The 13,085-nt window shown below is 39.4% G+C and overlaps 1 protein-coding gene across 1 annotated transcript; it reads left to right on the top strand.

Moving 5' to 3' along the window:
• Positions 6,167-8,218, top strand: LOC105165343. Its single transcript, XM_011084324.1, has one exon. The coding sequence runs from the start codon at positions 6,167-6,169 to the stop codon at positions 8,216-8,218; it is 2,052 nt and encodes a 683-aa protein (XP_011082626.1).

The following is a 13,085-nucleotide window of genomic DNA, read 5'->3' on the forward strand; positions in this document are numbered from 1 at the left end:
GAAAGGTGAGAAGGATAGTGAGTTTATATACACAAAGAGTGATATTAAGAGAGAGAATTAGGAGAGAGTCGGTAGGAATGAAGGAGGAGAGGTCGCTGTTTGGTTTGATACTAAGGAGAGGAATTTCCATACGTTATAGTCATGCACGTCCTTCTTTTGAGCCAAGGTTATTAGCAATTCTAATTTCATTATATTTTAATAATTATCTAATAAATTAATTACTTTTTAATATGTGATTAATATATATTTCTAAAAATAATTAATTATTGTAAGATAGGAGTGATATATAATTTATTGGGTGTGGGAAAATATAAATTTTTAGTTACAAAGTCGGGAAGAAGTAATGGGGGGTGGTGGAGACAATATAGAACTTGATAATTTGAATTCAGATATTTTATCATAAGTTGATGTTATACTTCACTTTGTGTATGCATATCACATATATGACTCATAATTTACTTTGTGTATACATATTGCCAGTATAATATAGAGGTGGTAGATGAGTCGAGCCGGCTCGTGAGCTTTATGAGTCGGTATGATTTTGAGCTCAACTCAAGCTCGAAAAATTCGAGTTCGAGTCGAGCCAGTTTGAGCTCGAGCTCAAATCTCTGTGTTCATCAGCTCGCGAGGATTTTTATTTTTAAAATTTTGTATATTTAATTTCATATTCAATACTTTATCAATTTTATATTCAAAATTGACCGTATATTATAATTATTAATCAATTTCATAAATATATTAGATAATAATAAATTATGGTACTTTTATTTATACATTTAATATTTCTACAAAAATAAATTTAATCAACAACTTAGTAAATGATAATACTTTTTATAATTAAAATTATTATTTAATATGAGACATAAATTTTGTCATATTTCAATATATTCGTATTGTGTTATACTTTTTTTAATTGATAGGTAGTTCACTTATGCTTTTTATCAATTGTTGAGTTTTATATTTATATCGAGATACATACTATGCATTACGCAATCTATTTTATTACTTATACATTTATGTCAAAATTTAGAATTTTCTATGAATTAATCTAACAATAATAATAATAATAATGATGATGGTTGAACAATTTTAATTATTTTTATTATTATTTTATTATATATATAATGAGATAAAAAAGTTCAAACAATAATTATGATATCATAAAATCCGGGCACTCGATTGCATATCAGACTGTGTACATTAGATCATATCAGACGGTATGATTTAAAATTACAAGGTCTGATTCAACGATACACTGTCTTGAATGATTACTCTTATGATTCGAGTACGATATTTCGACATCCTTAATTAAATAAGTCTAAAACTTTACCAAATATATTTTTCTGTAAGTTTGATTATCTCTAACGGTTTGATCTGAATTTTGATCGCCCGATTAACTCATATTGTTCAACAATGTATGATGATAGTTACATCAACGCAATACTAACATTTATAATTATATAAATTCATTGCAGATTATGAACATATATTAATCTCAACTATAAATTATTTTTATGTATTTCGATTTCATTATTTCAAATAATGGATACTTTTCTATGATTTTTAAATTGTTCAGTATAATTTATAAAAATAAAATTATTATTTTATAAAGATATAATCACCTCCGACCCCATCCCACCCCCCAACTTCCACCACACGACCACCTCACCCCCTCCCCTAATCCCCTCGCCATCCCCTGCAGATGGGGCAACAATGATGCCATGCCAAAAACAAATTTCAAGTTTGGGTGACTCGGCAAAGGTGTCGCCCAAAGGCGGAGGGCAACGCGGTCCCCTAGAGGTCGAGTCGTCGCCCTCGCAGTGATTGTCAACGATGATCGCCCTCGTTGGGCGACGGGGGTCAGGAGGCCACGGAAGGTGTGACCACACCGTCCTTTGCAGTTGCTGCCTCTTTTTTAAAATTAATTATAATTAATTTAATTATATTATTAAAGAAATATTATTTCAAATCTTAAAATAATATATAAATATTTTATTATTAATGAAATATTCATATATTATTTTAAGATTTATTAAATTATATATATTATATAACGTTATATATCTTTAATTGGGAGGGCAAAATTGTTTAAAAAATATAATTTTCAGACTAGTACTCACAATTAATGACGTGTACTACCAACTCTACCCTCGAAGGATTTTCTAATTTCTTTTTATATCTCAGAAGGTGTAATTAATATTTTATTTTTTATAAAATTTTTTTTAACATTTTTAATATGACAAAGAGATCCTTGTATAATAATTGCCAATAAAAATTGTATGAAGCGTCAAACATTATAATACATCTTCTTAAAAAAGAAAATTATAATAGAACAAGTTTCTTTACCTCCTACAACTGTCATATTCTGTAATTAAGTAATAGCCCAAAACAAATCCGAGCTTGTGTTTCCCTCCCATAAACAAAATAAATAAATAAAATAGATGAATTTTTTTTTTCAGACGAGATATTTTTTAAAAATATGATTGTACTCTAAATAAAAGTGTAATAATTATAATTGATATGATGAGTAAAAAGAAAAAAATCCAGAGACTTAAAATAATAGAAATGTTAAAAAAATTCCTATAAAAATTAAAGTATCAAATACCCCTTGTAATATAAAATAAAATTAAAAAAAATCCCTCCGTACAGAAATTGGACCGCACGCGCTTTGAGTGGCTATGAAAGTATATGTTTTGTTTTCATATTTTTACCTTTCTCTTTTATATATAATATTATAAATATTTATTAATAATATAATATTATTTTATATAATAATTATTTAATTAAATAATATATATTTATTATTTTAATTAAATTACTTAAATTTAATTTATATATTAAAAAAAACGCAGTGGCAGCAGGGTTCTGAAGAGGAAGGCGCGACCCTCCGGTGTTGGGCGACAACGAAAGTATTATTTTAAATTTTTTTATAAATTATAATTATGTATATTATAAATATATTTTAATAGTTATAAATTATAATAATTATATATTAATAGATCTAGTTGACCGGTTGACTAGAAGGGGTATTAAGTAATTATTTTTAAAAAACTAGGCTTAAATTGACGAAGGGGTTGTGTGATTATTTATTCATAATATAAGGGTAATTTTTTTATTAAAAATTTCATAGGGAGATTTTTTATATTTTGATATATCACAGAGGGTCAAAATGTAGGTGTTGATAAAAAATTTGTAGATTTTTTTATTTTTTTGGAAGCCAAAAGTTGGTAGATTGGAAGCTGCTGTCTAGGAGTTTCCATAAGCTGTGCGCAACCAGACTGAAGTTGTGGCTGGGGGAAGTATTGAAGCGAGCTTCAGTTAAATATTCCCTGAATTCATCCATTGGTGTCTAAGCCTCAGCTAAATTGCCACAAATTTCACTGCTTTCGAGCACGCAATTAAAATCACCTACCAGTAGCCAAGGCTCTTCCTCAAGAGCAGGTGCAAGACTTAGTATTCTATCCCAAAGTTCTCGACGTCCAATATGGTCATAGCTGTCGAATCAGGCGAGTTTGAGGAGGTGCAGCAGGCTGTCACTGTTGAATCAGGCGAGTTTGAGGAGATTCCACAGGTTGTCAATGTTGCTGGTTCTGCAATGAAGCATCTAGATGCTGGATAGATGAAGAACAGAGAGTCGTTCTTCATAGTAACAACGTTCTTTTGTTATATTAGAGTTTTTGTGCCTATTATGCTGACAGGGCACTTGAGTAATTTATTCAGGTGCCTATTGGTCCACGTCGACAACGAGGCAGTTAGTTAGTTATCCCACTGGGATTGTATTTAAACCATCTTCCCCTTTGGTGTCTGTAATTTTGAGAGAAATGAACATCTGCATAAACAGAGAGCTCCGCACCATGAATTCTTTTGTTCAAGGTTTCAGTTTTTTTTGCTTCTCTTACTGTGAAATTCTACATGGTATCAGAGCCTTCCTCGTGAAGGTCTTTGCATATGGTTTGTTGTTGATTGATTGCAAGCAATTGATGAACTGTAAACATGACGAAAAAGGCTACTGCAGCAGGTATGAATCATAATACTGGAGGAATAGAGTTGAATCAATTTGAGAAGGATCCTCTATACATACATCCTTCTGGACATTTGAGCTTAGCCTTGACTTCGTCTCCACTGGACGGATCAAATTTTTTGGCTTGGAGTTGTGCTGTCTATGTTTCTCTAGGCATGAAAATGAAACTAAGTTTCGTTGATGGAAGTTTTCCACAACCTACTGTTGGATCAGCAATTTTTGAACAGTGGAGACGTGTCAATTCTATGGTGACTTCGTGGATTTGGGATTTTATTTCAAGGATATTGTGGAGGCATTCATGTACTCCGTTTCTTCATGAGAGCTATGGCTTGCATTATAGAGGAGGTATGGTCGCAGCAACGGACCGATGGTATTTCAGATACAAAGAGACATTTTTTTTATCTCGCAGGAATGTTTGTCACTTACTGCCTATCTCACAAAGCTGACGAAGCTCTAGAATGAGCTTACTTGCCTCGCACCCTTTCGTAAATGCACTTGCCGAGGATGTACTTGCAACATCAACAAAGCTATAACAGATCTAGTTACTTCTACTCAAGTTATGCAGTTTCTCATGGGGTTAGATGAAAGCTTTGATAATGAGCGGAGTCAAATCTTAATGCAGGATCCATTGCTTGATGTGGAGAAAGTTTTCTCAACTTTAAAATTATCGCTTGATATCGGATCACTAATACTTGTTATAGTGATAACTACAACTCTCTTATCACTAACATTTGAATCACTACAAAAAGATGGAATTCTTCCTATACTTGAGCTTTCACATTTATTTTAATTGATTGTAGTAACTAATATTGATCTAGCGTGCTATATAAGGCGTCATAATCTATAATACACGAACTAATCATTTTTTTTTACCCTGGAACACGCGTTGAGTGTACCGACAACACTAAGTACGAATAAATCAAGTCATATTTCCTTGCGGTTTTGAAAGATGTATATTAATTACCTTAAGAAAACGAACAATTAATATGTTGCATGTAAGACTACATACCTAATTAAGATACACCTAACCCACAGCTAGCAAACGCTGTGTACGTACTTTTGCATAGCTTGTGCACAACTGATCATTGTTCCTATGGAGAAGTTATTGTTTTACTGAGTTTCAAAGACATCATAAGAAGGGTTGTTGGAAAACGGTTAACCTGAGTTGAGAAATTAGTTTTGTTTCAAAAGCTGGAAAAGGATTCAGCCACACGATGCCTTTCATTTGTCGTGATTTTTAAGAAGGGTTGAGTAGACTTTTGAGCTGTGTTGTGCAACTGTGGGCTTGTTTACTATGCATCAACGCTGACACATGTACGTTAATCAAAGGGACGTATGAAAACAAACTACAAAATATTGTTTAATTTCTTTTTTCTTTTTTCAATAAATTCTCATAATTTTTTTATATTTATAGTTATCTTGTTAATATATTTTTTAAATATTAGTTAATTATTTTAATTAAAAATTAACGTGCACACAAATGTAAGTGTTTCTCTTATTCTAATTTAATGATTTGATTTTCATTTTCATCCCTTATTACTAGATAAATATATGTAATTAATTTTTTAGTGAGAAAATGAATGTAGTTTTGGAGACGTAGTTACTGTGTCAGGTACCGTAGTTTATATTTGATGATGGTGATATTATAAAAGACCAATATGCCCTTCGGACGAGGGTAAAGCGGTCTACACAATTTGAAGGTCTTTGACCAAGGGTCAATCCCTTGGTAGTTACATGAGCGTACTTGACTCCTAAAAATGAGGACGCTTAAACACCATTCACGGATAGTGGACACTGAACGTGGATACACGCATAAGCTTACTGATATCACTGGATAGCAGGATATATAAGGGAAGAGGTCGCAGGGCGCAGAGGTAAGTTTTTTTTGGGGCGAGTTCTTGAGCTAATTATCTTCATTTAAACCTGGAGAGCTATCTCACATAGACCACAAACTAACTTGAGCGTCGGAGCACCTCCGCCGGGACTTATCCCGGCTAAGTGACGTTCGTTTCTTGCTTGCAGAAAACCTTCTAAACTACGTACTCCGAGCAGATCGCTGGCTGGGAAAGAAGCTGAGTTCTCGAGCCGGATCATTTGGCGCCGTCTGTGGGAACGTCAGGTGACGGATACGAATACAGTTAAGAAATGGAAACTCCGGCAGAAGATCCGCCACCAATTGTGCATCTATCCCGACAAGAAATGGATACTCCCATGACCGGTCGAGAGGGCACGGTACAATTGACACGACGGGAACTGCAACAGATGATGGAAGAGGCGGGGAGAAAAGCCCTGGTGGCCTACGAGCGAAGAACGGCAACTCCATTAGAAAGAGAAGTGGCAGGAAAAAGGCTGTTTCAAGAAGGAGAAGATGCCCGAGATAATGAAGGAATGAGTCGACCGGGAGCAAATCGGAAGGGTCCCTTGCCTTCAGATGTAGGGTCCAGTAGCAGGGCTCCAAGTCGTCCTAGAGGACCAGCTATATCTCGAGCAGAGGTAGACAATGTTAGTAAACAGATAGCTTTGCTAGGGAAGCAAATTGACGAACTTAAAAAGAGAGGAGAGATAGTGGCACATCATCGGAATTCACCTTTCGCCAATCAGATCCTCATTGAAACTGTAAATCCCGGTTTTAGGATGCCGGACCTCCCAAAATATGATGGAACACGGGATCCACAAGAACATATAGCCGCTTTTGACATGGTAATGAATTTATACGGGCAGGCAAGTTCCATAGTTGCTAAACTATTCGTTACTACATTGACAGGGAAAGCTCAAGAATGGTTTACGAATTTGCCGCCTGGTAGTATAGAGTCATATGAGCATTTGGTGCAGAAATTCGCATTCCATTTTGCTTCCAAGAAAAAGCAGAAGAGATCGGCCACGCATTTATTTACCATCCGTCAAGGAGAGAATGAAAGTCTGAAAAATTTTATGGGACGTTTTAATAACAAAACGTTGGAGGTGCAGGATCTCAGGATAGACATGATGACTAGTATCTTAATCCATGGATTGAAGAAAGGAGTTTTTGCATCGGCTTTAGCACGGGACCCGCCCGTAGATACAGAGCAGTTGATGGCAATGGCACAAAAATATATTGATGAAGAGGAGATGAATGCAATGAAGGATGAGGAGTGGAGAGTTACAACAGAACGGGCAAGAGATGGAAGATTCGCTAGAGATCGGGATATGCGACCAAAAAAGGAGAGGGAAAAGGAACCACCTTACCAGCCGAAATATAGCAGGTATACTCCTTTAAATATGACCAGGGCCAAAGCTCTCATGATGGTAGAAAAAGATAAGATATTGATGTGGCCGAAGCATACAAGGGTTACTCCAGCCAAAAGAAACTCGAACAAGTACTGTCGGTTTCATCGAGAGAGAGGGCATGATACAGAGGAGTGCTATCAACTGAAAGATGAGATAGAGCGATTGGTGCGACAAGGGTATTTTCGGAGGCAGAACCCCCATAATTTTGAAAGGAGACATGATCGCAGAGGCAGATCGAGAAGTAGAGATCACAGGCCAAATTGGGCAGAAGATCGAAGGAACCAGACGGTGGCGGAGAACGCGCCTGTGAAAGGCATCATCCATACAATTGCTGGAGGATCAGAGGGATGGTCGAGAAGAGCTAGAAGGAGATTTGAGAGAGAGACTAGGTGGGAGCGACGTAAGCAAGGGGTACACACGACAAGCAACCCCGAGATCGTGTTTGGAGATCAAGATGCTGGGACCAGGATCGTGACAGATAATGATCCAATGGTGATACGAATGGACATAGCAAATTTTACAGTCCACAAGGTCTTGATAGACAACGGGAGTTCAGCAGATATAATATTTAAGGAAGTGTTGAATAAGATGGGACTTGATAATATAAGGCTGGAACCAGTAAACATTCCCTTGGTAGGATTCGGAGGAAGCGAGGTCGCATCACTTGGGACAGTGGAGTTACCTGTATCCTTGGGAGAAGAACCAAAACGCAAAACATTGATGGTAAAATTTTTAGTTGTTGACATGCCTTTTGCTTACAATGTTATCCTGGGGAGACCTGGGCTTAACTCTTTCAGGGCGGTGGTATCAACGTATCACCTCAAGATGAAGTTCCCCACTGTATCCGGAATAGGGGAGGTCGTGTGCGATCAGATCGAAGCCAAAAGGTGTTATAATTTATCTCTGGGAAAGAATGAGAAAAATGAATGAAGAAAGAAGACTGGCAGGCACTGAAAGCAGGGAGAATAGAACCAGTTGATCATAAAGAGGTGGAGTTGATATAGGGAGACCCGACCAAGGTCACCAAGATAGGGACCAACTTGGGGCAGTTCGAGGGAATTATGATTACTTTTTTAAGAAGTAATATTGATATGTTTGCATGGGATCCGTCAGATTTTCGGGGTATAAACCCGGAGGTGATAGTACACAGGCTAAATGTGGACCCTTCCATGCGACCTGTCCAACAGAAGAAGCGAACCTTCGGAGCTGAGAAAAATGCGATCATTGAGGGAGAGGTAAATAAATTGCTTAAAGCGGGTTATGTATCCGAGGTTCAATACACGGATTGGCTGGCCAATGTGGTCGTGGTGCCGAAGCCAGGGGGTAAGTGGAGAATGTGTACAGACTTTACGGATCTCAACAAGGCGTGCCCAAAAGACCCCTACCCACTACCGAGGATCGATGTCCTAGTCGATTCGACGGCCGGGTATAGGACATTTTCCATGATGGATGCGTATCAGGGATATCATCAGATTTTTATGGCACCAGAAGATCGAATAAAAACCTCCTTTGTAACTGACCGTGGGATTTATTGTTATAATGTTATGCCTTTTGGATTGAAAAATGCAGGGGCAACGTATCAAAGGTTGGTGAACAAGATGTTTGCTCAGCAAATAGGGAAAACCATGGAGGTGTATGTGGACGATATGTTGGTTAAAAGCCAACAACCAGATGAACATTTGGAGCATTTGAAGGTAGCCTTTGCGATCATGAGAGAACATGGGATGAAGCTTAATCCCAGCAAATGTACATTTGGTGTAGGCGGGGGCAAATTTCTCGGATACATGGTCAGCGAACGGGGGATTGAGGCTAACCCAGAGAAGATAGAAGCCATACTGAATCTGAAGTCACCTACATCCATCAAAGAAGTTCAGAAGTTAACAGGTAGAATCGCTTCTCTTAATCGCTTTATTTCTAGGTCGGCAGATCGCAATTTACATTTCTTTAAAATATTGAGGAAAGTGAAAGGGTTTAATTGGACCGAGGAATGCGAGCAAGCTTTTCAAGAGTTAAAAATTTATCTGAGATCGCCGCCTCTTTTGGCGAACCCTAGAGAAGGGGATGTGTTATATCTTTATGTGGCTGTTTCTGATGATGCGGTTAGTTCGGTATTGATAAAAGAGGAGGGAAAGGTTCAGAACCCGGTGTACTATGTGAGTAAGATGTTGCAAGGAGTGGAAACTAGATATGCGGAGATCGAAAAGTTAGCATTGGCGGTGGTGGTGACGGCCAGGAAGCTAAGGCCATACTTTCAATCGCATCGGATAGTGGTAAGAACTAATCATCCACTCCGAAACATTCTTACTCGACCAGAGGCTTCGGGTAGAATGATAAAGTGGGCGGTCGAATTGGGAGAATTCGACATCACCTATCAGAGTCGAACAGCAGAGAAAGCTCAGATATTGGCTGATTTCATGGTAGAGATATCCGGTGCTCAAAAAGATACAGAAACATGGATGTTGCATGTGGATGGATCCTCCAATGCAAACAATGGTGGAGCAGGAATACTGATCGAAGGGCCAGGAGGCATGGAGATCGAGGTCGCTGTTCGGCTGTCCTTTCCCGTTACAAATAACGAAGCCGAATACGAAGCCTTACTCTTGGGTTTGGAGCTAGCATTGGAAGCTGGAGCGCATATTCTCGAAGTATACACTGACTCGCAGCTAGTCGCTATGCAGGTGGAGGGAATATATGAAACTAAAGAAAGATCTATGGCAGATTATTTGAAGAAAGCAAAGGAGGGGATGCAGAAATTCTCCAAGTGCAATGTTCAGCAAATCCCCAAGAGTGAGAATGAAAGAGCCGATGCGTTATCAAAGTTAGGGGCTACGCTAGCAGGAATAAAGGACAGAAAAATCACGGTGATGGTAAAGGAGCGATCCGCGATCTCAGAAGGGATAGAAACCAATGTGGTGACTCCAAGATGTCTGTGGATAGAAGATATATCGACATACCTGAGGGAGGGGATCTTGCCTACTGATGCCGGACATGCTAGACGCATTAAGTTCAAAGCTCCAAGGTTTACCTTAATAGGGACGCAATTGTATAAAAGAACAATCGAGGGACCCCTCCTCAAATGCTTAGAGGACGCCCAAGCCAAGTATGTTCTACAAGAAATTCATGAAGGGAACTGCGGAAATCATTCGGGAGCCAGATCCTTAGCTCAGAAGGTAACCCGACAGGGATACTTCTGGCCCACAATGATGAAAGACTGCAAGGAGTTTGTACGCAGATGTGAGAAGTGCCAGAAATTCGCTTCGCAGATCCACACCCATGCGGTGCCGATGACCCCAATTTCAATTACATGTCCATTCGACCAATGGGGTATAGACATAATGGGGCCATTTCCTCCAGCTCGAGCTCAGAAGAAGTTTGTCATAGTTGCTGTGGAATACTTCTCAAAATGGGTGGAGGCAGAAGCTGTCTCAAAAATCACGGAAAGGGAAGCAATAAATTTTATATGGAAAAACATAATCTGCAGATTTGGGATACCTCGGGTGTTGATATCCGATAATGGGACCCAATTTCAAGGAAGAAAAATAACGGCGTGGCTACATGAACTGAAGATACAGCAAAATTTCACGGCGGTCGGACATCCCCAATCGAATGGTCAAACGGAAGTCACAAATAGAACCATATTACAACATCTGAAAGCCAGGTTGAGATCGAAGACAGAATGGAGTGATGAACTCCCAGGAGTACTATGGGCCTATAGAACAACTCCTAGAACTTCAATAGGTGAGACTCCATTTTCTTTAGTTTATGGTTCTGAAGCTGTAATTCCTGCAGAAATAGGAGAAGAATCGCAAAGGATTATAAACTTCGATCCAGAGACGAATGGAGAACAACGAGTATTCGACCTGGACGTACTGGAAGAAAAAAGAGAGGCAGCGCGAATAAGGATGTTGCACCATAAGAGCCTAATGCTGAGAGGTCATAATAGAAACGTGAAGCCCAGATCGTTACAGGTTGGAGACCTGGTATTAAGAAAAGTGAAAGTTTCGAAGCATGTGGGAAAACTCGATCCCAACTGGGAGGGGCCTTTCAAAGTTGTTGAGATCGTCGGAAAAGGGACATATAAATTACAAGATGCTCAAGGCAGCGAAGTACCCAGACCATGGAACATACAGAATCTCAAGAAATTCTATGTTTAAAGTTCCTTGAAAGGAAAGCCTGAGAAAGGCACTTTAGTTCAAAGATATTAGCTTTGAGGTAGACTAATCTGTGAAAGATTACGAAGCATATACTCTGTAAAAGGCCGATAGGTCTGGTAACCTGTGAAAGGTTAGAATACAGCCTGGGAAAGGCTAATGGAAGTTCTTTTCTTTTGTTCATGAAACTTGCGAGCAAAATCCTCTATACGAGCAAAGAAAAAGAAACGTTAAACTGAATCTGTGAAAGATCGATATAATACGATCAGAGAAATGGGTATTATATAAAAAGCAGAAAGTTCACAAAGATTTACATCTTTTCTATCTCATCTAGTAAAGCAGAAAATTCATCCTCAGTATGGGGAGAGTCGTCTTCCTCGGGTAAAGGTTGAAGGTTGGCGTCAAGGCAAGGATTCAGGCGAGAAGTATCAAAACCCGGAGCAAAGCCGTGTAGAAAAGTCGTTTGGGACTTACACCGGTCAAACCCTTGCATCAGATAATCGGCTGCCTTAATTTCTATGGCAGTGTCAAAGGTCGAGGTTTTCAGGAAGTCCCGGACACCACTAAGGCGAGCTTCGCGAATTTTCTGCGTGTATTCCTCAGATTTGAGGAAGGATTCACGACCTTCAAGACTTCCCGCAATCTTCCCCGCGGCATGGCCAGCTTCGAATCCTCTTTTTTCCCCAAGAGCGGTCGCTTTCTCGGTTTCGGAAGCCATTTGAGTCTCTAACTCTTTAATACGGGCTTCCATCAACGACCTCGACCGTAACCATTCTTCTTCCTTGGATCGGAAGGTTGAAATTTGAGCTCTCAACTCTCGGTTAGCGTGGTCGGCTCGGAGATGGTTTTGACGAAAACCGGCACATTTCAAAGTTAAACCCCGAATAAAGTTTGCCGTCTAGCAAGAAAATAGGAGGGTCAGATACAGTGAAGGAAAGAAAAAGGGGGTTAGAAGGAAAAATACCTGAACTAAGGAATGGGCACAATGCTCCTCCATTCGGGTGAAAGGGGTATGTAAAAGGGCAGCTTGATCGACAGGGAGGCAGTTCGCATCATACAATTCCCAGGAATCCTGCCCTGATCGGGTTTGAAGACAGAACTTCGAGGGGAGATCTGCCAGTCGGGAACCCATTTTTCACCTTCCAGGTGAGCTCGAGGATGATCTGCACCTCGTAGGTCTAACCGGGCAGCCCTCCAACATTCTGTTACACTCCGCAGTACGTTCATATCCCTCTCTTCTTCCCGTCTAATTTCTTCGGATGGTATTTCTCCCTCACCAGACTGAGATGGTGATCGAATGGAGTTGGGGCGAAGGGGAGACTTACCACGGGACTTCCGTTTTCTCGAGGTTTCCGCAAGGTCTTCAGCAGGCAAGAGGTTATCTTGCGACCTCGCACTGAAGGAAGGGATTATGGAGGCAGGTTGACGAAAGCCTCTCGAGGGTGTTTCCTCGCTACCTATCTCGATCGGAGTAGGTCCCGTAGAAGGGAGAACATCTGCATCGGGGGTCGAGGAACCCGCAGGGGTAGGATGGGAAGAGGTTTCTGGTACGGCACTCCGAGCGCGAGATCGAGCTTCGAATTGAGCTCGAAGTCGACGATTGAGACGGGCTTGGCTTACCATACTTACTGCACATAGAAAAAGGA

The sequence above is a fragment of the Sesamum indicum genome, linkage group LG6 (assembly GCF_000512975.1).
Source record: "Sesamum indicum cultivar Zhongzhi No. 13 linkage group LG6, S_indicum_v1.0, whole genome shotgun sequence".
NCBI classification, from domain to species: Eukaryota; Viridiplantae; Streptophyta; class Magnoliopsida; order Lamiales; family Pedaliaceae; genus Sesamum; species Sesamum indicum.